At 43.9% G+C, this 25,896-nt stretch overlaps 1 protein-coding gene across 1 annotated transcript in view; it reads right to left on the bottom strand.

Annotated features, from left to right (window-relative positions):
* The window catches only part of LOC120031609 (thrombospondin type-1 domain-containing protein 7A-like), a 93,192-nt gene extending 71,076 nt beyond the window's left edge, over nt 1-22,116 (bottom strand). Inside the window, exons 1-6 of the mRNA XM_038977414.1 lie at nt 21,828-22,116; nt 20,502-20,984; nt 19,688-20,411; nt 18,855-19,643; nt 18,221-18,746; nt 11,845-11,896 (exon numbers count right to left, since the gene is read on the bottom strand). Coding sequence (XP_038833342.1) covers nt 11,845-11,896; nt 18,221-18,746; nt 18,855-19,643; nt 19,688-20,411; nt 20,502-20,984; nt 21,828-22,116 — 2,863 coding nt within the window. The remainder of the gene's footprint in view (nt 1-11,844; nt 11,897-18,220; nt 18,747-18,854; nt 19,644-19,687; nt 20,412-20,501; nt 20,985-21,827) is intronic.
* Nucleotides 22,117-25,896: the final 3,780 nt, after the last annotated feature.

Here is a 25,896-nt window from a genome sequence, read left to right as displayed (position 1 = left end):
GGGATCCCTCTTGGATTGTGATCCAGCAGCACTATTCTTTTGGACTGAGTAGGAGTGTGGGAAGTGTTGGTAGAGAGTGGATACCCCAGCCAAGCCTAGCACAGTACACACACACACACACACACACACACACACACACACACACACACACACACACACACACACACACACACACACACACACACACACACACACACACACACACACACACACACACACACACACACACACACACACACACGTTGGGCCAAAACAGACAGACTGCACTCACACTTAGGTCGACACACAGCTTTCTGTCAACTCTTTTCATGTTTTCTTTCATTTCATATCAGCTGTGAGATGTACGATGTAAACAGCAATATAAATACACCTTTGGGGTGAAAGACATTAACTTTCTTTTGTATCATGTCTCCTAATCAAAACAAATTACCATTGATTCCACTTAAATGCAATACTACTCTTAAAAGCCCTCATTAGAATGTGTCTGTGTGAATACCAAATCTGAATGTCAGATTATGTAGCACTGTACATACTGTATTTACATGGCATGTAAACCCTGACATCAAGAATAGAAACGTGTCATGCTATAATTCACCATCATTCACTTGAACCATCTAAAGCCAGAGGACCTATCATTTACAATACAGAGACAACATGCCAGACAACAGATGCAAAGGCCTTTGAGTGCAGGAAGTGTGTGCCAAAGAGAGTAGTTTACCCTCACACCTGTTCTTTCTCCAGGCAAACTAATTCTACCTTTTTAATTTCTTGATTCTAACAGCAAGGGTCGGGTAGACGTAGCTAGTGGTCCCTTGGGTGATCCAGTTCTATTGCTTTTTGGGGGAACGGTTTCAGAGCGCATGACGGTGAGGTTGAGGGAACGGTTTGAGTGCATGACGGTGAGGTTGGGTGAACGGTTTCAGAGAGCATGATGGTGAGGTTGGGGGAACGGTTTCAGAGCGCATGACGGTGAAGTTGAGGGAACGGTTTCAGAGCGCATGACGGTGAGGTTGGGGGAACGGTTTCAGAGCGCATGACGGTGAAGTTGAGGGAACGGTTTCAGAGCGCGTGACGGTGAGGTTGAGGGAACGGTTTCAGAGCGCGTGACGGTGAGGTTGAGGGAACGGTTTCAGAGCGCGTGACGGTGAGGTTGGGGGAACGGTTTCAGAGCGCATGACGGTGAGGTTGGGGGAACGGTTTCAGAGCGCATGACGGTGAGGTTGGGGGAACGGTTTCAGAGCGCATGACGGTGAGGTTGGGGGAACGGTTTCAGAGCTCATGACGGTGAGGTTGGGGGAACGGTTTCAGAGCGCATGACGGTGAGGTTGGGGGAACGGTTTCAGAGCGCATGACGGTGAGGTTGGGGGAACGGTTTCAGAGCGCATGACGGTGAGGTTGGGGGAACGGTTTCAGAGCGCATGACGGTGAGGTTGAGGGAACGGTTTCAGAGCGCATGGCGGTGAGGTTGGGGGAACGGTTTCAGAGCGCATGACGGTGAGGTTGGGGGAACGGTTTCAGAGCGCATGACGGTGAGGTTGGGGGAACGGTTTCAGAGCGCATGACGGTGAGGTTGAGGGAACGGTTTCAGAGCGCATGACGCTGAGGTTGGGGGAACGATTTCAGAGCGCATGACGCTGAGGTTGGGGGAGTATCAAATGATACTTTAGCCTAATTTGCTACATAGGTCATCTGCCTTTTTTGCAATTATTTTCCATTGGACAAAAGATGTAACCCACAAATGTTTGCTTAGGTTTTTTTTTGCCAAACTAACAATGTCTTACTGTATTTAAATTATTTTATTTGATTTAAACTAACTTATGTCTTAATTCAATTAAGTTAAGGTGCTGCAGTCTCTCAGCAAAGTGTTGAGACGTTTACTGAGATCTCAGTTCTCAAATTGACAGCGACACTGACTGCAAGTCCACTGTGAGGTCTTGTTAGGATGTTGGGAAATAATGTTATATTATGTTTACAAGAGAAGCATATAGTGAAAGGGCAAAGCAGTGATGATAGGTTTATCGTCCTCTGATTTCTTTGTCAATATTTCTGGATGCTTGTATTAAATGTTCTGTTCATTCTGTAGGTATTGATCTGGCTGGGCATTTGACTCAAAATGTTTCAATGTGTTGCTTGCCTGGATTGGTCAATCACTTGTTGAGTCCAATTCTTTCCAAATGAACACTTATCCTCCAATCCCGAAAACACTGTGATTGAAATGGTTTTTAAAAGACATCCCCTGACCAACATTTGGGCACAGGTAAAATGGCAGGTGAACTTATTACCAGGGTCAAATCAACTGTGTCAATTTTCTGTAGAGGTTCAGATGGTGGATAAGTTAACTTGGAACTGTTGAAGGTTTGTAAGTGAATGACTAAATACATACACAAAACACAACATGCTCTTAAATATATAACTTGATTTGAACAAATACTTATAATACATACAAATAGTATGATAAAACCAGAATATCTTCTTCACAGTGCTCATGTGCCTACGTGTTGCATGAGCATACTGTGTATGTACGTGTTGCTTTAGATAATATTTTCTGCATGAAGTGATATTTCCTGCATAGATGCGGAGGAAGAACAAATACAGCGAGCGGAGGATGAGGTAATCATCTCAATGTCAACTCTGTAACTAAGAACAAATCCTTTGAATTATGAATCAGGGACTCTACTGCATGCTATGCCAGTGAACATGAATGCTGTTGAAGGCTATGGCATCTTTGAGTTTAAAATAGAGAGAAAATACGTATTGGGTGTACTGCATTGACATTATAGCATACTCTCCAAAGAACTGCTGGAAACTGTCAAATGATTTAAAAGAGATTAAGGTGTTTTTCACGACAGTGAACTTGATCCAGCAGCACATTGCCTAATCATCCTGCCATGAGTGGAAGACGAAAGAGAACATCATTCTCTACAAGAAACATCAACTTCCTCAGAAAGAACTGTACTCTGTTCTCACGAAACCAATGTATTCATCACGTAAAGTTTCTGCTTCATCTCTTGGTTTAATTACACACCAGGGTTAAGCTCACTAAATGCAATTTTATAGTCTTTTCCATCCTCATCTTGCTATTACAGGAACACGAGCCCAGTTGGTATCCGCGCTACACCGGAGTGACGAGTGGCGTTGCACCTAATGAAATCATGAGGCAGAAAAGAGCAGGGAGAAAAGTGTTAACCTGGAGCCACAGAAATAGCCCCCGTGTCAACTGGAGGGGAGAGAACTGTGATCCCAATCTCAAACATTTCCATCCACAGTGCTAATGCTCCAATCCCCCTCACTTCCCCCCTCCATGTTCACCTGACAGCTCCTCCCTCTGTTAATTGGCCAGATGGGGAGATTATGGCACCTCTGGGACACGGTTGCTAGGATATTAATGGTGGTCACGGAACAGACACGGATCTCGTCATTTCTCGCTTCTCTTTGGTGTAAAGGTCTCAAATTAGATGTTCTCAAAGGTTTTGGTTTTCAAACATTGCACACCAATGGCTGATTTTGTCCATATGGTTATTTACCAGTATAGCCGTACTGTATGTCCCATATTAAATAGAATACAATTTTATTGGTCGGGTACACAAATTTTGCAGATATTACTGCTGGTGCAGCGAAATGCTTATGTTCCTAGCTCCACAGTGCAGTAATACCTAACAATACAAAACAATACAAGGTACTACAAAAAATAAAAATAAAGGAATTAATAAATATATAAATATAAATATACAGTGAGCTCCAAAAGTATTGGGGCAGTGACAGTGTTTTTGTGTTTTGGCTCTGTACTCCAGCACTTTGGATTTGAAATGATGCAATGACTATGAGGTTAAAGTGCAGACTGTCAGCTTTAATTTGAGGGTATTTTGAGCCATACCGGCTGAGCGGTTTAGAAATTACAGCACTTTTTGTACATACTGTAGTCCCCCAATTTTAGGGGACCAAAAGTATGGGGACAAATTCACTTATACTGTACGTGTATTAAAGTGGTCAAACGTTTAGTATTTGGTCCCATATTCATAGCACACAATGATTACATCAAGCTTGTGACTCTACAAACTTGTTGGATGCATTTGCTGTTTGTATTGGTTGTGTTTCAGATTATTTTGTGCCCAATAGAAATGAATGGTAAATAATGTATTGTGTCATTTTGGAGTCACTTTTATTGTAAATAAGAATAGAATGTTTCAAAACATATCTATGTGGATGTTACCAGGATTACGGATAGTCCTGAATGAATCGTGAATAATGATGAGTGAGAAAGTTACAGACGCACAAATATCATATCCGTCAAGACATGGTAACCTCTCACCATTACAATAGCAGGGAGGTTTGCATTTTGGGGGGGGTATGATATTTGTGCGTCTGTAACTTTCTCACATCATTATTCATGATTCATTCAATTCATTCAGCATTATCCAAAATCATGGTAGCATCGACATTAATGTAGAAGTGTTTACAATAAAGGTGTCTCCAAAATGACACAATACATTATTTACCATTCATTTTTATTGGGCTCAAAATAATCTGTAATCATACTCAATCCATGTCTCAATTGTCTCAAGACTTAAAAATCCTTCTTTAACCTGACTCCTCCCCTTCATCTACACTGATTGAAGTTGTTTTAACAAATGACATCAATAACCCATAGCTTCCACCTGGATTCACCTGGTCAGTCAATGTCATGGAAAAAGCAGGTATTCTTAATGTTTTGTACACTCATTGTACATACGAAGTGTGTTAAAACAGTATTTAAATATTATTCAAGTGACCAGTGTTCAATGACTATGTACATAGGGCAGCAGTCTCTAAGGCACAGGGTTGAGTATTAAATGGTAGCTGGTTAGTGACAGTGACTAAAGTTCAGAACAGGGTACTGGTCAAAGGCTGGCTAGTGGTGACTATTTAACAGTCTGATGGCCTGGAGATAGAAGCTGTTTTTCAGTCTCTCCATACCAGCATAGATGCACCTGTACTGTCTTCGCCTTCTAGATGGTAGCAGTGTGAACAGATTGAATGATATTGATATCAATATCATTCAATGTGTCAGTTTCGAAAGACACAAGCTTGACAAAAGCCACACATATTTTACATACACTGCATTGGTGTATGCATGCAATACCATTTGGAGTTCATACACTCTGTTTGCCCCTGCCAGCTGTGCAGCTCTCTACCCTGTATTTTCAAAGAGCCAATGTAAGGAATCAATATCAATAATTGATGCTAAACTGTACAAATCAAGGGCCCCCTGAAAGATTGGCCTGTGGCCAGTACATATTGCACAATCATATAGCTTGAGAGAGAAGGAGGTGCTATAAGAGATCCCCAAAGGATTCATTAGTTCAAGGAAAACGTACCAAATTGGGGGGGGGGGGGGGGGGGGGGGGGATTGAGAGGTCTGTTTGTACACCAGAACAGAAGCATAAATCAGCATACACCAACACATGAGCCAATCTACTAGAAGGATGTTTAGTGATCCATAGGAGTGATGAAACTGTATGAGGGCTGTGCCTGCTTGCCAGTAAATCCACATGGCTAAACCTCTAGTGTCCAGCACCTGGACCACAAACTTACAACATGAAAAACACATCTGAATTAAAGTTACTTTGAAAATGATTTGAGAACGTCTTTACAGCTAACCTTTTGAATGAGATCCAGATTAGATCTAAAAGAAACATATGTTGGGTTGTATTTATAGACCTTGAGCATCTTCCATATTCCATGCATTCCTGATATTTATCCGAGCACTGAATCCTCTATGAAGCAACGGAAAGCTACATGAGAGAGAAACTCATTAGCCACAAATAAACCACCCACAGTTCCTCATATCTGTTCCAGCTCCACACATTAGAACACACCACCTTCAATGAGTCACAGTAGAACAAGATGCTCCATTCTCGGCTCTCTCTTTGGTGATGTCTTTGCAGGATTGCAGGTAGAGACTGCAGCTTTTGCTGGTGTTTCATTGTGGAGCGGGAGGCCTGAGGCCACACTCGTCGGAGGGGACACATACTCTTCGCTGTGATCACACCAGGGGTCGGGTGCAATAAAGGCTGCCACCCTCAATCTGCAGGCCAGGAGATGAATGAGCAAACCTCTGTGTTTCTGCTCTTTGATTCCACCGCTGTGCTGAGCGAGGTAAACATGAGAGGAGAGGGGAGAGAGGGGGGGGCTTCTGTCTTAGAACACACATACACTGAACACACACACACACACACACACACACACACACACACACACACACACACACACACACACACACACACACACACACACACACACACACACACACACACACACACACACACACACACACACACACACAGAAACACACCCATTCAGACATGTGCCCACATGTCCATAGTTGCTTATCAACGGAAACAATCAAGGGAGAAGCGAACGTCTGCTTTGCATCTGCAGCTTGAAACGTCATCATCATCCTACTTACATACAAATCCCTCTTCCTCCATCCACTCACAGTATTTCTCAGCGCAGTGACAACCCGCAAACAGCATATTTAGATTCCATGCGAGTTAACACAATCAGACTAAACACACATAAACAAATAGCTTTCCTGTATCTGGGATAGAACACGAACCCCAAGGGCAATACATTTTCCAAACGCAGCCAGAAACCCCGGGACTCATCTCGTCAAACATACAGTAGACACCTTTCCCTGTCACAACATCTGGAACTTTCCACAGTTGAAGGTTTAATCACGTCGCGGCGGCAGGGCATCAGGATGGGTGGTGAGAGAGTGGCGAATCCATTACAGTGGTAATCAACAGAGAATGGGACAGGAGGGCAGAGGGGATGGAGCGCTGCCAGGTAGGCAGGCTGGTGGCACACATAGTAGGGAGCAACAACAGCATGGGCATGGTGGTACTGTACCCAGACAGACTGACAGACATACAGACACAGATCCCCCTCTACATGCTGCCTCATGGTTCCATCTGTTAGTGTTAGGGGGCATGGGTGGAGAAGAGGGGGAGAGCAAATATGACGACGGAAGCATTTCTGCCTCCAGTAAGTGTGTGTGTGTGTTTGGGGGGATTGTGTGTATGTGTGTTTGTGTGTGTGTTTCTGAGTGACACTGAAGACATTCAGTGTGACAACTGTGAGTGTGATTTGGGAATATTGTAGGGTAAATTTGTTGCAAGCCAGATGTTTAAGGCTACATGGGATTTATTTCCTCCCAAAACATGTTGTACTAGCCTAGTCCAGGGTTCCGCAACTGGCGGCCCACGGGCCAAATTATTGTATTTTTATTTTATTACGTTTTCTGAGCAAAACAATGAATAAAACGTAAATCTTTTTTTTTATTGTTGGACATAAAAGACTGTAAAAACAACACCAAAACGGCTCCAAGTGATTTACATTTTCTAAATCTGTTCCAAAATATTTTACGCATAATAATGAGATATGTGATCGTATACAAATGTAAGCAAGGTTTGAAATTATTATGTTTTAGTCAAATATTATATCTGTTTGGGCTTGCAGTCTACAAATAATTTGTCATTATGTTCCGGCCCCCTGACCATCCACTCAATAATTTTTTTAATCTACATTAGTTGATGATCCCTGCCCTACTTCATGATTTATTTGTGCGAGTATACGAATGAAGGACATAAGATCGTTTTGGAGCTCAGAAATGTAACAACTACAAGACAATCCAATAGATCGGATTGAAATTTGAGCGACTGAGTGGATACAACTAAAGTCAAGGCATTTTCTGATGGGCCGAAGTCGAGCTCTGTAAAAGAGGGTCTGAGGGAGTCATCTGGTAAAGACGGTCTCTTACTTTGTAGCCGTGATCCTTAGCTTTGCCTTTCCAGGGTCAGATTACTTTAATCCAAAGAGAAGTGTTCAAAGAGAGCCCAGTAGGTGGACAGATCAAAGAAACCCAGTACCAGCCAAGGTCCATGTTCTTTAACACTGCATTTCCTGTGAATCCAACACTACTCTGCCATACTACCATACCCCCCACGTCTCAAAGAGAGATGGGAGAAGTTTGGGGAAATGGAAGGATGAGAGGAGAATGATTCTCCCGTGGTAGCACTTTGATATAGGATTTGAGGAACGTAAAGTCAAGCAATTTTCTAGAAACGATAAGAGAGTTAGTGGGCTGGATGTTGAAGTTGCTACAAGTGTATTTTGCTATAATATGGAAAAGTAGTTTGAGTTTAGAGACTTGTTTTATGTACATTTTAAAATACAATCCTCTCCTAAGAAATAGGAAAATAAGATGGACTGGTAAAGTAAGTCACCTGGTTTTCACAACAAGGCCGAAACACATTGGGATATAAGCTACATTTGAGAATACATTTATTTTGATGGATGGAAATAAATGCCGTCTGAAGTTGAACAGCGCACATCACTTTTGATTGCCAAAGTCGTGTAGCAATACCCAGCCACTGAGGTAATAAAGAGAGAATCTCTGACTTAATCAATCTTCGGATTTGGCAGCAGCCTGGACTTAAGAAGTCATATTATTCCCCTCGCCACATTATTCCATCCTGAAGGTCTGCATCTGTTTTCACAACGGTCTTCTGTAGCTACTTCTCTGTTCTTCTTTCTCCCTCGTTCTCTTACTATCTTCTCTCTCTATCTCAATGTCTGTCACTCTCGTTTCTCTATCTCTCTGCAGTCTCTCCATCTTTCTCCTTGACTCTCTCCTTCTCTCTCCTTCTATCGTTCTCTCTCCCTCTGTCTGCAACTTTTTCTCTCTTTTCTCGTTTTTCCTCTAAAAACAAAGGTACCCCAGACGAGAGAGATCGTACACGAGGGGCATGTGAAATCCACTCAGACAACTGAGTATTATAATGTCATGCACCCTTAAAGGTTAATACAGGCTGTTCCCATGTAATAGACTTAAGCCTTTGATGATAACCAATTCACTTCACAGAGATAGTGGCTCAGTTGAAGGGAATTGATGCCACTGGGGATAGCCTTTCTCTCTTCTCTCTCCACTACTTATTCTCTTTCTGTCTCTCTCCTTCAACTCAAATCACATTTTATTTGTCACATGCACCGAATACAACAGGTGTAGTAGACCTCACAGTGAAATGCTTACTTACAAGCCCTTAACCAACAATGCAGTTTTAAGAAAATACCTAAAAAAAAGAAAACATTTTTTAATAAATAAAAAATACACAAAGAAATTATATTTAAAAAAAATCCTAGCTCTCTCCCGGCTTTCCTCTTTAGCAACAGCTTTGTCCATCTTTCTTCACTGTGAAAAATGTCACAACGCTGCTGTTTATATGAAGTTGATTGGAATGATTTGAAAATTATGCTTTAGTTCGTTCAACCTATTCTATTCAATTTGCCTGAAATCAAATAACTAATTCGACAGATTAATGTGATTTTTAAAATTGATTAAAGGTTCTAACAGCGGTGGGACAATGTAGCGACGGCAGCCTATCAGAATCAGTTTGAGGCGTGGCATATTGGGGGCGTTTGTTCTTTTTGCCCCACCGTGAGAGTAAATGTAATTCCAGTTAATCTAGTATATTGTATTCTTCATTCAAACATACCATGTACCTTGTCAGCATCTGTAATGAGAATTGTGTAAGTGCATGTGATACAAAAGATAAGGAAGCAGATGTTTGTTTATGATCTTATCGCACCTAAATGTGGCAGTCTTGTGTGGAGAATATGTAAACTTTATTTATATTTTTTAACAAACTTATTTTCTTGTTTTAAAGTGAATTTATTTAATTGCTTGTAACCCAATTGGATAGAGTGTTGAAAGAAATAGGGTGCAACTTGAGATGTACTTTGGTAATAATAAAATAAAACAGTTGCCATTGAATCACATACAGTATTTGATTTCAACAAATGTAGTATTTTCAATTGAGAAAAGCTAAGTTATTTACCTGTAACCAGGAAGTCTTTTTTCTAGGTTGATCCATTTTACAGTGTTTCTCTGCATACTGTATCTCTCCTTTTTCCTCCACCTCTCTCTTGTTTCCTTCCCTCCATCTCTCTCCACTCCCACCCTGTCTCTCCACCCCGTCTTCTCTCTCCCCCACATGGTGTCTACTCTCCAGTCTGTGATCATGTAAATACCAGATGTAGTGGGGTCCTTGGGCCAAAGTGCTTCACAATAGGGTCCGGGCAGTCAACCAGAGATGCCCTGAGCATGGAAGAGAGGATTTCAATGATATTAATCCTCTGAAAAGTGCCATTGGCCAGGGTTAGATTTCATCTGAACCAGATTTTCTTTAATGGAGTGCCATAGCGGTGTAGTGCTGATCCAGTGCCTTCTTACACTGGTTTAGATGTGTTATCAGTGGAAAACGTCTATTTTTAATGGTGTCGGCGGTGGGGGATAGATGAAAGGATGTGTCCACATGCAACAACCACACACTGTACACAGATAAGCACACATATCCACACATCCCTCCGCCCCTTCAGATCTGCAATGGTCTCACCAGAGGGTTCACCAGTGGGGTACAACAGCAGCAGGACTGACCTAGATTTTACACACATATATAATCCAACGCGGTCGCACGTACACTCGCACACACACAAATTCATGCACACACTCATGCACGCACGCAGGCACACACGCGCACACGTGCGCACACATACAAACCTGTCTGTGTTCTGTTAAATTAAAGAAGGGCAGAGAAGAAACAGTCCTTCCCTTTTAAGTATTTTTTTGTTGTTGCTGTGTTGATTGTTTTGCACTGTTATTGTTACTACGGCTTATTTGAAATAATCTTGCTCATGATACTTAATCTTCTACTGCGGTTGAGCTCTTACTTTCTGCTAAATAACAGATTTGAAGAAAGTTAAACTACAAGAGCTTGGGACTATCAGCATTTTTGTCAAAATGTATTTATTGACAATGTTCTCTACCTATATAGTGTATTATAAGTACTCCAATTCATGTTGTTAAGTAGAAAACACCATTCAAGTCAACGAGGGCTCGGAACATTAAAGCCAATTATCTCAGAATCATCTTTTAACAGATAGAACCTTATAGTCAAGCCCTCGACTCTCTCTTGCCATGAAGCAGTCTAAACTTTGGGTCTGCACTACCACTCTACAACAGGGAGCCAGAATTGAACAAGTACAGGTGCAAAGGGTTTACGTCCTCACATAAAGCAGTCATCATATCACTGTTGCCATGGCTACAGCTTTCTAGCAGCTCCAGAAGAGGTGGAGGAATGACTGACAGCTGTGACAGCTGTGTAATCCTGCCGGCCCCTCTCTGGGAAAAAACACAATCTTCATTAAAGCCCAGCCGCTCAGCCTAGCCGTCCTCCATAGACCCACCAACCAGAGAGATGAAGACAGGGAGAGATGGGAATGGAGTGGGAGGACTGAGTGTGGATTCATAGAGCCAGCTCTTGATTACGATTATTATGACATATAGAACCGGAGGGAGGTTTCAGGTACAGAGGGCTCGGGCTGTCTTACTTTCGAGCCCAGATGGAGGCATAGACGGAGGCATGGTAAAAGACGCAAGATTTGTAGTTCAAATAAACGAGGCAAATGTCATCACAGAGGTCAGCACCAACTCATGTCATCCCTCGTTATCTTGGTCTCTCCTGAACATCATCGTCCTGTGTTCCTCCTGGGTATTAGTCATAGTCGATGTTATTTACAAATTAGTCATTGTCCAAGTTATTATTGACAGTAATAGCCACTTGTATCATTGTAGAAGGGACAAAACAATCACATCAGATATCCAAAATAACAACTTGTCATTTACAATAGACAAGTGAGACAAACGGCTTACATGACAGAAGAGGGTATAGTGAGAAAATCCTGTGGCACATTCAAGAGGATTTTCTAAAAGATTCTAGAGAGGTCAAATGTGCCATGATGAATTACTGTGGCCTGTGATGCCTGGCTGCAGGTTGGCTTCATGACTTCTCATAGAGGCCTGTGTAGGGACAACACAAAGGATGAATCAACAAGAAATACCTTCTAATAAAGGTTTTCTATTGTGACAATAGCAAATTGTTGTGGTTTCACTGGTTTGTGTGCGTAATGTGTGTAAATCTGGGATTTCTGAGTCTAGCAGGTTTTGATTATCCAAACCGCCAAAAGATGACAAAGTTTAATTTGCAGATTTTCTGATAGCACAGTGAGTGTTTTGATTGGAGGACTGAGAGAAGCAAACAATTATGTTGCTGCTTAAACTGTGTAATCACAACATTATACTTTCTCTAATATGAAAAATAAGTGCAAAGAAATACACCAAAATAATTGAAAATGATTATCTGATATATAATTGCAGTTCATATTAATCCCACAGATAGTTCCCCTTCAACACACTGGAATAATTGTTTTAAATGATGGTCGAGCCCTAAGCCTCTTTTCATGACACTCTTATCATTCACACAACTTTAAGTGTAAAACATTTAAAGAAATCCATAAATATCTAGTTGCACCAAGTTACTGTAACAATGTTCTTGAAATGTCAGAGAAAAACAGAGGGAGAGAAAAGAGGGAGAGAATAGAGGGAGAGAACAGAAAACAGCAGATCCCTAACCCTGAATCTATTACATGTTTGTAGTGAGCTATAAGTGGAGGTGTGATCTACAGGAATACTCTTCCTGCATTCCTGCAACCCATGCATGAGCTATTACCAAAGGGTTAGAGGCGCAAAAGCCAGTGAATGCATCTCTCTATAGGTGTGAATGTGGAGTTGCTAGTGCACGTGTGTCAATGTGTGTGTACGTGCACGTACAGGATGGTAGAGCATGTCTGTGAGCGAATGCCAGAGACCTGGTGTGAAGTGCCATGCGTGAGTCCTGGCCCCACACCCAAACACCCACGTGAGCCAGGAAACAGAGAGAAAGGATGGATGGATTAATAGAGGGAAAGGAGAGGAAGAGGTGGAGGAGGAGGTGGAGAGGCAAGGCTGCCAGCTCCTGAACACATTGACAGATAAATGAATGGATGGACGAATGGATGGATGGATAGATGGATGGATAGATGAATGGAGGGATTACAGAGGAGAAGAACATAAAGAAAGAGCAAGGAATCAGCCATTCGGAATAGACACTGTAGATTTATAAATGAATGGATACCAGAGAATTAGAGTGAACGAGTGGAGAAGCCAGAGGAGGTATCTACAGTAGCTAGCAAGGGAGCCAGAACAGCCCTGTGTGTTGACCAGGCCCCGTGCGCCCTGCCCTGCCCCGCCATGGCTTTCCTCTGCCTGGGGCCATCTGCTGCCCTCGCTCTAATCCAGGGGATTTTCATAAGTGATTAGCCCATGCGTGTGTGAAATTGACATTAAAGATGGTAGTACTGTGGGGAAGGACACTACAAGCCTCAGATCTCAGATACCAACAGCTCTTCCTGTACAAACACCATCTTAAAAGGGCTAGATGGCCAGGGATTCATGTCCCAGTATCACCAAGACAAGGTTAACGAGTGGCTAAACACAGGCCCAACCGGGTTAAACTGTATATTGCAGAGTGGTTTCAAGTATCAGGGATCTGCTAGCTATGGTCCGGTTAGAGCTACTGTAGCACTTGAGAACTGACAATTGTTGTCAGCTAACCACTTGATGGACCGTTCAGCATCCTACCTCAACACTTATAATCAATATGCAAAGCAACACTTCAGTACTAGATACTGTACAATTATTGTATAAAACATGTGTAATACATGCCTGTGGTTCTCACTGGTAACCATATCATCATCAGATTCCGTTCTCAGATATTGGCCCGTCAGGTGGAAGCAGAGATTGTCCTTCATTCTCATGCACTGTCTGACCCAGGAGGCTTGAGCATTTGATTCCACTACCATAGATTAAATCAATCTGTATTTACACATGATTACACGGAGCAGTATATTAATTCACCCTGGGATCACTGAGATAATGAAAGCAAAATGTATCTTGCGCAATATAGTAGGCCTTCATTACTTTGTATAGTCATTGCATGCTACAGCCTAGCAGAGAATATATTTCAATTACATTTCCATCACGCCATTGGTAACATGATACAAATAAGATAAGTAAAACCGAAACTCATACAAATGTGTAAAAACGTAATCAAATACGGTACATCGTTGGGCCTATGATGCGGTATGATGCGGTATGATGCAGTCAATGAACCCACCACAGAACTAAAACTAAATTTCCCACCACATTCCAATACAATGAACACACTAGTCGTGCTCATCCTGAAGTAATACAACTGAGCAGGACTGAGGGATGGGTGGATGGAGTGATGGATGGATGAGTGGATGGACGGATATTTCTCCACTTCTCCATCGTATGCCTTTATTACCATCAGCAGAGCAGAGGTGTGTGGACTAGAGACTCGTCTCACTAAAGTAAATGTCACTGCTCCCTCTCAGAGAGCCCATTTCCTCTCAACCCACTGAAGCTGCCTTATTGCTTCCCACGGGAGATGACAGTCTGTTTTGAATGCCACTCCCAGAGTCTAAATAGCATGTTTCCCCAACGTATCCGCTGACTGAATGAGAAGAGTTCACCATGTTTCCCCAACGTATCCGCTGACTGAATGAGAAGAGTTCACCATGTTTCCCCAACGTATCCGCTGACTGAATAAGAAGAGTTCACCATGTTTCCCCAACGTATCCACTGACTGAATGAGAAGAGTTCACCATGTTTCCCCAACGTATCCGCTGACTGAATGAGAAGAGTTCACCATGTTTCCCCAACGTATCCACTGACTGAATGAGAAGAGTTCACCATGTTTCCCCAACGTATCCGCTGACTGAATGAGAAGAGTTCACCATGTTTCCCCAACGTATCCGCTGACTGAATGAGAAGAGTTCACCATGTTTCCCCAACGTATCCACTGACTGAATGAGAAGAGTTCACCATGTTTCCCCAACGTATCCGCTGACTGAATGAGAAGAGTTCACCATGTTTCCCCAACGTATCCACTGACTGAATGAGAAGAGTTCACCATGTTTCCCCAACGTATCCGCTGACTGAATGAGAAGAGTTCACCATGTTTCCCCAACGTATCCGCTGACTGAATGAGAAGAGTTCACCATGTTTCCCCAACGTATCCACTGACTGAATGAGAAGAGTTCACCATGTTTCCCCAACGTATCCGCTGACTGAATGAGAAGAGTTCACCATGTTTCCCCAACGTATCCGCTGACTGAATGAGAAGAGTTCACCATGTTTCCCCAACGTATCCGCTGACTGAATGAGAAGAGTTCACCATGTTTCCCCAACGTATCCGCTGACTGAATGAGAAGAGTTCACCATGTTTCCCCAACGTATCCGCTGACTGAATGAGAAGAGTTCACCATGTTTCTCCAACGTATCCGCTGACTGAATGAGAAGAGTTCACCATGTTTCCCCAACGTATCCGCTGACTGAATGAGAAGAGTTCACCATGTTTCCCCAACGTATCCGCTGACTGAATGAGAAGAGTTCACCATGTTTCCCCAACGTATCCGCTGACTGAATGAGAAGAGTTCACCATGTTTCCCCAACGTATCCGCTGACTGAATGAGAAGAGTTCACCATGTTTCCCCAACGTATCCGCTGACTGAATGAGAAGAGTTCACCATGTTTCCCCAACGTATCCACTGACTGAATGAGAAGAGTTCACCATGTTTCCCCAACGTATCCGCTGACTGAATGAGAAGAGTTCACCATGTTTCCCCAACGTATCCGCTGACTGAATGAGAAGAGTTCACCATGTTTCCCCAACGTATCCGCTGACTGAATGAGAAGAGTTCACCATGTTTCCCCAACGTATCCACTGACTGAATGAGAAGAGTTCACCATGTTTCCCCAACGTATCCACTGACTGAATGAGAAGAGTTCACCATGTTTCCCCAACGTATCCGCTGACTGAATGAGAAGAGTTCACCATGTTTCCCCAACGTATCCGCTGACTGAATGAGAAGAGTTCACCATGTTTCCCCAACGTATCCACTGACTGAATGAGAAGAGTTCACCATGTTTCTCCAACGTATCCGCTGACTGAATGAGAAGAGTTCACCATGTTTCCCCAACGTATCCGCTGACTGAATGAGAAGAGTTCACCATGTTTCTGCTCTGACCCAGTATGGCTGAAGTAGTTGTCAGTCAAGGCACTGGGAGGACACGACCCTATGTCCCCGCACAATGTGTCCCCCTCGTCATCTGTCTCCTGTCCTGGTCTTTCAGGGGGCACTTGAGGAGATTAATAGGACAGTGTAGGTCGGTTTATTCAGTCATACACTCATCCCTTTAAAGCGATAGAGTTTAAACAGCAGTCAAGGGATAAACTTTCATCAGAATACGATAATATCCCACAACTTATCCCCTAATATTACCATTGATCTGCTTACTCTCACCACACAAACACTAGTATATACAAAGTAATAAATACCAGTAAATACACGCTAAATACATTTATGACCTAGCTACTCTCACCACACAAACACTAGTATATACAAAGTAATAAATACCAGTAAATACACGCTAAATACATTTATGACCTAGCTGCCGTCTAAATATCATATGTTGTGAGCTGTTGGAATATTGCAGAATATGGTGTAAATGTGCAAATCCTCTTAAATCGCTATAAATAAAGTTTTGGGGATAAAGTGTAATCTGTAATCCAGCCTGCATCGCTATATCAGTAATGATCAGTTCTTAGTGTAAACTCTGCCATTCAGATTAAAGGTAGACTCAGCGATATGACATAGATGCAGAAAGTACATAACATAGTGGGTCTATTTCCGCAACAACTAAGAGCGCTGAAGCGCGAGGCTCAACTTCTCTGTTGTTTTGGGTCCGTGGCCACTGAAGCAAACCCGTGCACATGCGCAGAGATACTGTGTGTGACCGTGTGAGAGCGAAGTCTTGCATCTTGCTCATCTCAATCTCTGTGGTGCTGCTCGTGGCAACGTCATTTCGCTGAGTCTACCTTTAAACAAACTCTTGTGCTTCCTGGCCTGCACACTGCTGCGTCTACGTGGGACTGGACAACTTTAGGATGAATGGGCCGTTTTCACAAAGTACCCTTTTTGGGCGACAAGGATACAGCTTAATCTGCTTATGCAACATTTACGTGAAAAATAACATTTCACCCTCCACTACAACCCCAATGTGGGTCAAAAGAAGAGATTTTGATAACATGAGATGTCAGTGCAGTTCTCTATGAATCTCTATCATCAAACAAGTTTCTATGTGATGAAATATCTGTAGAGTTCAAAGGTGCTGTTAAAGATGTTACAACAGGGGCAAAACTTGAAACCAACCCCAAACCGTTCATCTTGATACGAAACGCAAATCTTCTTTGAAATGTTTCACCCTCCCTTTCCAAGGCAGAAATCTGCTGACGCTGTGTGTAAGTTGTATCGCTGTTGTTGCCGCTCTCCAGAAATATGAATACACCGTGGGCTGCAGTGCTGCTGACTGCTCAGTTTCCAATCTGGATATGAGACCGGTCACACGCTACTGCTTCAGTTATCGCCCATTAGAGCCAAACTGAAGAATGGAATATACAAGAAAACACTTGCATGCCATGATCTCCAACTCCCAAAGAAATCACCTTCATTTATTCATGGCCTAAATATGCAGCCTGTTGCTATGGGTCTTAAAGAGTGGCCAGCCAATTATATTTCAGAAGCTGGTATGCCCTCAGGTACTATGGTAATGAGGGTCAACATGGGTCATATTAAAATGCACTCAATAAAATGAAGCTGGGCTCCATAAGGATTCATTCAATTGGGATGTTGCCAGAGATATCCCCCATGGCCATTTCTCCAGACAGCATCTCTTACTGAGGCAGCTAGATGTGTGTTTCAGTATGATAGGTTGGATAAAGGAATAAAGACAGACACCAATGTCAAGTTCAATAGCCTTGTTAAGCATTGTACAAATCCCTACGCGTGGAGTCTGGGGAACAGTCCAGCTAGTCGATTACCTATCAACTAGACTCCGTAACATCATCCTTTTCAATAGAAAGTGCAAACATAACGGCATAACATTGAGTTCTTAACAGTCAAGTCATAACAATTGAAAAGCATGACATTTTCTTTTTACTTCAGTTGTCATCTTCCTTTTTTTTCTCTTTTTTTTAATTAACAGACAACAAGTTAAGTCTCTTGCTTACAGAGTAAGCCTGTCCGGTGGCTTGCACAGCCGACCCACCCGTGAGTAAGTATTGGCTCTGACAGGTGTAGGATTAGGGCCACGAGCTGGAGAGTTTGGTGGGGTAGAAGCCTCACCTTCAGTTGGCTCATGTCTCAATTCTGCACCCCTTACCCTTAGGCCTGGACTGTGATCCAGCTCATCTAGGTGAGTGTATGACATGTTCTGGTTTGTCTGCTCTGCTACGCGCAGATCCACCCGATTGCGACGATAGAGGGAGCCACCAACATCCACCAGGTAAGAACGTGGTGCAACTCTCTGTAGGCATGTGCCCAGCCTCCAAAGTCCTGTGTGGTCTCCCGGCAGCGGTTTCATCCTTATAGTTTCACCCAACTCCAGCTCTGGTAGGTCTCGAGCAGTCCGGTCGTAGAAGCACTTAGCGAGCTGCTTTCTGTGACGCAGTTTGTCCGTGACGCCAACCATGACGCAGGGCTCAAGTAGCTTGTTAGCTATGGGGATAGTAGTCTTCAGACGTCTGGACAGAAGGCGTTGTGCTGGGCTGCTGTCCATGTTTTCGGTGGGTGTGTTCCTCCACTGTAAGATCGCTTTCCATGGGTCGTTGCTGTCGCGCAAGGCCCTGCTTAACAGGTTTTTTGCAATCTTGACAGCTGATTCTGCCTTGCCATTTGCTTTTGGATGTCTTGGAGAGGAGGTCACGTGGTCAAACTCCCATTCTGAGGCGAAACGCTTGAACTGTGCAGTGAATTGTTGGCCATTGTCCGTGATTAACTTGTCAGGCTGACCTTACCTTGCAAACTGCGCCTTGCAGCGCTTTATGACCGTCTCTGCAGACAAGTCAGGGAGCAGTTCAATTTCCCAAAAGTCAGAGTAATGATCAACGATGAGAAGATAGTCCTTTTGTCTGTGGCTGAATAAGTCCATGCTGATGATTTGCCAGGCCCTTGTGGGCAGTTCGTGTGACATCATGGTTTCCTTTTGCTGTTCATGAGCGTACTCGTTGCATGTGGTACAGTTGCTGACAAAGTCTTTAATTTCTGCTTGCGTGTTTGGCCAGTATAATGTTTCACGAGCCTGGCGGTAGCATGCGTCACCTCCAACGTGACTGGAGTGTATGCGGGTAAGCATCTCTGGACGTAGTGATTTGGGAATAATGACCTTCTGACCTCTGAACAAGACGCCATTTTGCACACTGATCTCATCTCGAAAGGTCCAGTATTCTCTCACTGTGAAAGGTGTCTCCTCTTTCAGATATGGCCAACCTGCGAGAGCCATGGACTTCAGTGACTGTAGGTGTTCGTCCTTGTCAGTATGTTGCCTGATCTGGGCTAGGCGGTGATCTGTGACGTTTAAGTAGTCTGCCTGATTGATCTGTTGAACATCTTGTTGTTCCTGCTGTAGTGAACAGATGGCCTGCCGCTGATAGGCAGTGCCTCTACCTGTACATTGTGCTGTTGCCCTGCTCAGTGTGTCGCTGATGTACATCTCTGGTCCTGGCTTGTAAATGACCTTCAGGCTGTAGTTTTGCAGAGTCAGGAGCATGCTTTGAAGCCTCTTGGGCGCGTTGAGGAGAGGTTTACTGAATATGGAAATGAGTGGTTTGTGGTCAGTTTCAGCGGTGACCAGCTCTCGACCATAGTAGTGATGGAGTAGTGATGTAGTGAGTGATGGAATCGCTGGCAGGAGAAGACGATGCTGAGGCACTCTTTCTCAATTTGTGCATAGTTTTGTTCGGTGGGGGTGAGCGCTCTCGAGGCAAACGCAACGGGCTGGCCTTCCTGCATAAGGCAGCATCCAAGTCCCCTTTGGCTAGAGTCGCTCTGGATTGTGACAGGCTTCGTGACGTCGTAGTAGCGCAACACTGGCATGTATGAATCCAGAGATTTCATCTCCTGCACTGCGGCCTCGTGCTTGGGTAGCCAGTGCCACGGTGTGTCTTTGTCCAGCAACCGGCGCAGAGGCTCACAGACTGCTGATAGGTGTGGCATGAACTTTGCAAGATAGTTTGCAAAGCCGATGAGACGCTGTACTCCTTTTGCATCAGACGGGTTTGGCATGTCGAGGATCGCTTGGACCTTGTCTGGGTCCGGCTTCAGGCCTTTTGCCGAGAGAATGTGGCCATGGAAGTGGACGTCTTTCACCTTGAACTGCAGCTTCTTCAGGCCAAGACGAAGCTTAACTGATCGGCAGCGCTCCATCAGTGCCAGGAGCTTCACATCGTGGTCGCGTTCTGCTTCTTCGTCTGTTTCACCACAGCCTACGATCAGGATATCATCGGCGATGGGTTCAATGCCCTTGAGCCCAGCCAGTAACTCGTGCTGCTTGCGTTGGTATACCTCAGGCGCCACTGAGACACCAAACGGGAGCTTGAGCCAGCGTTTCCGACCCCAGGGGGTCTAGAAGGTAGTCATGAAGCTGCTTTCTTCATCCAGCTTGCATTGAAGGAATGCATCTCGGGCATCCACCAAGGTGAAAATCCTGGCCTTGGGAAGCTTATAGAGGACATCCTCTAGTGTCGGCATGATGTAGTGGGATCGTTTCAGTGCTTGGTTCAGATGCTTTGGGTCGATGCAGACCCTCAGCTTCTCTGTTTTTTTCACTATGACCATATTGCTAATCCAGTCAGTTGGTTCAGTCACAGATGTCATGTGGCCATCGGCCTCATACTTGTCCAGCTGGGCCTTCACAGCCACTTTCATTGCAATGGGCACATTGCGAGGAGCACACTGGACTGGAGTGATGCTCTCATCCACTTCAAAGTGTACCTCCCCAGGCACTGATTCAACGGGCATGTTGAATACATCGTCATATCTGCTGAGTAGTTGTTCTTTGGACAGGGGTCCATGCTGGACATGATCCACAATGTGCAGGTCATTTGGTACAGTGAACTGCATCAGTCCCAGGCGTTCGCATGTAGAGCCTGAGAGGAGAGGATTTTGACTGGTTTTCACAATCTCAAACTCCAGCTTGTGTTTGCGTCCCCGAATAACACATTCGGTCTCAAAGGTGCCCATAGAGCTCATTAGTTCTCCTGAGTACAGCTTTAGTCTAGTATCGCTGGGCAATAGATGTGTGTCAGGTGCCAGATTGATTTTGTCTTTGTAGCTCATTACGTTGCATGTAGCACCCGAATCCAGTTGACATTGTTGTTGCTTGTTGTGTAATCGTAGTGTCACAAACCATTTCTTCCCTCTTGAGTGTACAGCCCCAATGGATTCATGCATGTAAATGTCACTTTCACTGTTCAGCTCTGAACATTGAGTAACATCATCAACACAGTGAATCTTGCCCTCACTCACCCTTCTTTTGCTTTTGAGACACACTTTTGCAAAGTGATTATTAGTTCCACAAGCTCTGCATGGTTTTCTGTAGGCAGGGCAGTGCTCTTTGCCACGTGTGTGTGTATTCCCACAGTATTTATATGCTACGGGGCTCTCTGTGTTCACCGTTCGTGGTGAATTACTCTGCCTCGATTGGTTTTGTCTGAATGTCTGCCTAGCAACAGCGTGAACAGTATCAACGTCGGAGCGTGGGGTTTCCGTTTCCATTGCTCTCATTCTCATGTCAGTGACTTCAGCAGTGCGGCACATTTCGATGGCAGTTACTAATGTTAAGCCTCTCTCTCTCAGTAGACGCCGGCGCGTATTCTCATTTGCAATTCCCAGTACTATTTTGTCACGAATCAATTCATCTTTCAATCCCCCGTATTCACAAGTGGCGGATTTCTCTCTCAAATGGGTTACAAAGTTGTGTACTGACTCACCCTCTTCCTGTTTGCAGCTTCCGAAAACGAACCGCTCGTAAATGACGTTTCTGGCGGGTTTGAAGTAATTCTCCAATGCATCCAATATAGCCTTTGCATCACACTGTTGTCGTGCCGTGAGGGTGAGATTGTGCCGGTAGATATGCCTGCATTCGCTGCCCATTAAACTCCTCAGAGTTGCCGCTTGTACCTCGTTGGGTTTCTCATGTAGACCGGTCGCCAGCGCATAGTCCTCGAATTCATCCCTGAAGTTGTCCCAATTAGTATTCCAATCCCCTGTGAGAACCATGTGATTTGGTGGCGGAATGTTCGCTGCCATAGCAATGGAATAGGAGATGTCTTTGCCTTCAGTCATGGAGGTAGGTAGTGATGCTAGCTAGCCAGCTAACAACGAGTTGATCAGTGTTGTGAGTAGGAAACGGCGTGTGTTCGCATATGGAACGTAACTGCGCCTATACTGTACTTAGCTACAAAATTAACAAACGTGTGTTTTCCGAGCCACTTCTGATACCATGTTTCAGTATGATAGGTTGGATAAAGGAATAAAGACAGACACCAATGTCAAGTTCAATAGCCTTGTTAAGCATTGTACAAATCCCTACGCGTGGAGTCTGGGGAACAGTCCAGCTAGTCGATTACCTATCAACTAGACTCCGTAACAATGTGGGCTTGTTTTCTGCCAAAGGCACTTGTCGATCTCTAACACTGTACATTCAGGTGATAGCACAAGGCTATTAAAAACCAGGCCTTAATGTTTTTTCAGTACTGCTGTTTTTTTCCTGGTAGTTCATTGATTGTTTTCTTAATTGATTTGGCCAGATAGTCCACTCTCCTGGAGTCCAAGGTCTGAGTCAGATCCTGAATAGAGAGGAAGGAAGAACACCAGTCGCTCTATGGATCTTGGCCCGGGTTTGAATTACCCTGGTCTAGTGGGAGTCTGGGAGAGTGGGACATGCTGTGCTTGTTTGACCATGATAATGACCTTAGGTTATGGTATTGAGCTTCTGACCTTTTCCCTCATATGCTTTCCAGACAGGCTGTTCACTCTGGTGCGTACAACACTACATGACCAAAAGTATATGGACACCTGCTTATCGAACACCTCATTCCAAAATCATGGGCATTATTATGGAGTTGATCCCCCATTTGCTGCTAAACAGCCTCCACTCTTCTGGGAAGGCTTTCCACTACATGTTGGAACATTGCTGCGGGGACTTGCTTCCAGTCAGCCACAAGAGCATTAGTGAGGTCGGGCACTGATGTTAGGCGATTAGACCTGGCTCGCAGTTGGTGTTCCAATTCATCCCAAAGGTGTTCAATGGGATTGTGTTCAGGGCTCTGTACAGACCAGTCAAGTTCTTCCACACCGATCTCGACAAAATATTTCTGTATGGACCTCGCTTTGTGCATGGGTGCCTTCCCCAAACTGTTGCCACAAAGTTGGAAGCACAGAATCGTCTAGAATGTCATTTTATGCTGTACTGTTGATTTCTCTTCCCTGGAACTATTGGGCCTAGCCCGAACCATGAAAAACAGCCTCAGACCATTACTCATCCTCCACCAAACTTTACAGTTGGCACTATGCATTCGAGCATGTAGCGTTCTCCTGGCATCCGCCAAACCCAGATTCGTCTTTCGGACTGCCAGATGGTGAAGTGTGATTCATCACTCCAGAGAACGCGTTCCACTGCTCTGGAGTCCAATGGTGGCGAGCTTTACAGCACTCCAGCCGACGCTTGGCATTCCGCATGGTGATCTTAGGCCTGTGTGCGGCTGCTCGGCAATGGAAACCCACTTCATGAAGCTCCCGATGAACAGTTCTTGTGCTGACGTTGCTTCCAGAGACAGTTTGAATCTTGGTAGAGAGTGTTGCAACCGAGGACAGACGATTTTTCGCTCTATGCGCTTTCAGCACTCGGCGATCCAGATCTGTGAGCTTGTGTGGCCAACCACTTTGCGGCTGAGCCGTTGTTGCTCCTAGATGTTTTCACTTCACAATAACAGCACTCACAGCTGACCGGGGCAGATATTTGACTAACTGTCTTGTTGGAAAGGTGACATCCTATGATGATGCCACGTTGAAAGTCACTGAGCTCTTCAGTAAGGCCATTCTACTGCCAATGTTGGTCTTTGGAGATTGCATGGCGGTGTGCTCGATATTATATATCTGCCAGCAACGGGTGTGGCTGAAATAGCCAAATCCACTGATTTGAATGGGTGTCCACATACTTTTGTATATATAGTGTATGTTGTCATAGCAGGTGGTTGGGACTGGGAGAGCCACTAACAGCTAGGTCGGGTGACATCCCTCACTGCTGGAGCCATCGTTAGGTGGAAATGTATTCAGTAACAATGGCCTGTCAGTACTCTTCACACTGGCCCATCTCATTGAGGGATGACATCAGTCCAGCATCATGGTTACACATACAGTAGCTACAGTATGTCCACAACACTAGAGGTGGAGTAGTGGGCTACTTGGTTCAATTGTTTTTTGAGTTGCAAGGGGTCATCTACATCTACATTTCCTTCCTAGAAACACCCATATTGGTACAAGTGGTTTGGAGGCGGGCCAACGGTGTGTCGTCTGTAGGCCTGTTGCGAGATGCACATTCTAGCTGGTCAACGCAATCAAAACATCCTATTTTGTTAGGTGGATAAAACCAGGAATTTGTTCAACAGTAAATTACATAATTACTGTAATAAACGTGTTTGCCCTGCAGCTGGGCCTGCCTGTTTCGCTGGGGCCGGCTGCTGTAATGAGCGAGCCTCTCACACTCTCTCTCCCCCTCGTGCTTGTATGACATTTCAAAATGCAATTGCGGGGAAAAAAACAAAAACTTTGCAAGCAATTTGTTTTCCATATTAAAGAGAGGGTCTCAGCTTTTTATTTCTCAACGATCATTACTGAGCTTAAAGCACACTGGTCAGTCTATGTCATGGAAAGAGCAGGTATTCCTAATGTTTTCTACACTCAGTGTAGCTAATGTGTTGTGAGTTTCCACTTCTTCAGGTGGTGAATTAGCACCAATTTAATTTGGCCTATACAGTTGAAGTCGGAAGTTTACATACACTTAGGTTGGAGTCATTAAAACTTGTTTTTCAACCACTCCACAAATCTTTGGTTAACAAACTATAGTTTTGGCAAGTCGGTTAGGACATCTACTTTGTGCATGACACAAGTCATTTTTCCAATAATTGTTTACAGACAGATTATTTCACTTATAATTAACTGTATCACAATTCCAGTGAGTCAGAAGTTTACATACACTAAGTTGACTGTGCCTTTAAACAGCTTGGACAATTCCAGAAAATGATGTCATGGCTTAGAAGCTTCTGATAGGCTAATTGACATAATTTGAGTCAATTGGAGGTGTATCTGTGGATGTATTTCAAGGCCTACCTAAAAACTGAGTGCCTCTGCTTGACATCATGGGAAAATCAAAAGAAATCAGCCAAGACCTCAGGAAAAAGATTGTGGCCCTCCACAGGTTTGGTTCATCCTTGGGAGCAATTTCTAAACGCCTGAAGGTACCACGTTCATCTGTACAAACAAAAGTACACAAGTATAAACACCATGAGACCACACAAGCCGTCATACCGCTCAGGAAGGAGACGCGTTCAGTCTCCTAGCGATGAACGCACTTTGGTGTGAAAAGTGCAAATCAAATCAAATCAAATTTTATTTGTCACATACACATGGTTAGCAGATGTTAATGCGAGTGTAGCAAAATGCTTATGCTTCTAGTTCTGACAATGCAGTAATAACCAACGAGTAATCTAACCTAACAATTCCACAACTACTACCTTATACACACAAGTGTAAAGGGATAAAGAATATGTACATAAAGATATATGAATGAGTGATGGTAAAGAGCGGCATAGGCAAGATGCAGTAGATGGTATAGAGTACAGTATATACATATGAGATGAGTAATGTAGGGTATATAAACATAAAGTGGCATAGTTTAAAGTGGCTAGTGATACATGTATTACATAAAGATGGCAAGATGCAGTAGATGATATAGAGTACAGTATATACATATACATATGAGATGAGTAATGTAGGGTA

This window comes from Salvelinus namaycush, chromosome 37, assembly GCF_016432855.1.
Source record: "Salvelinus namaycush isolate Seneca chromosome 37, SaNama_1.0, whole genome shotgun sequence".
Classification (NCBI taxonomy): domain Eukaryota; kingdom Metazoa; phylum Chordata; class Actinopteri; order Salmoniformes; family Salmonidae; genus Salvelinus; species Salvelinus namaycush.
Note: the sequence above shows the minus strand (reverse complement) of the source record. Positions and strands in the feature narration are given on the sequence as shown.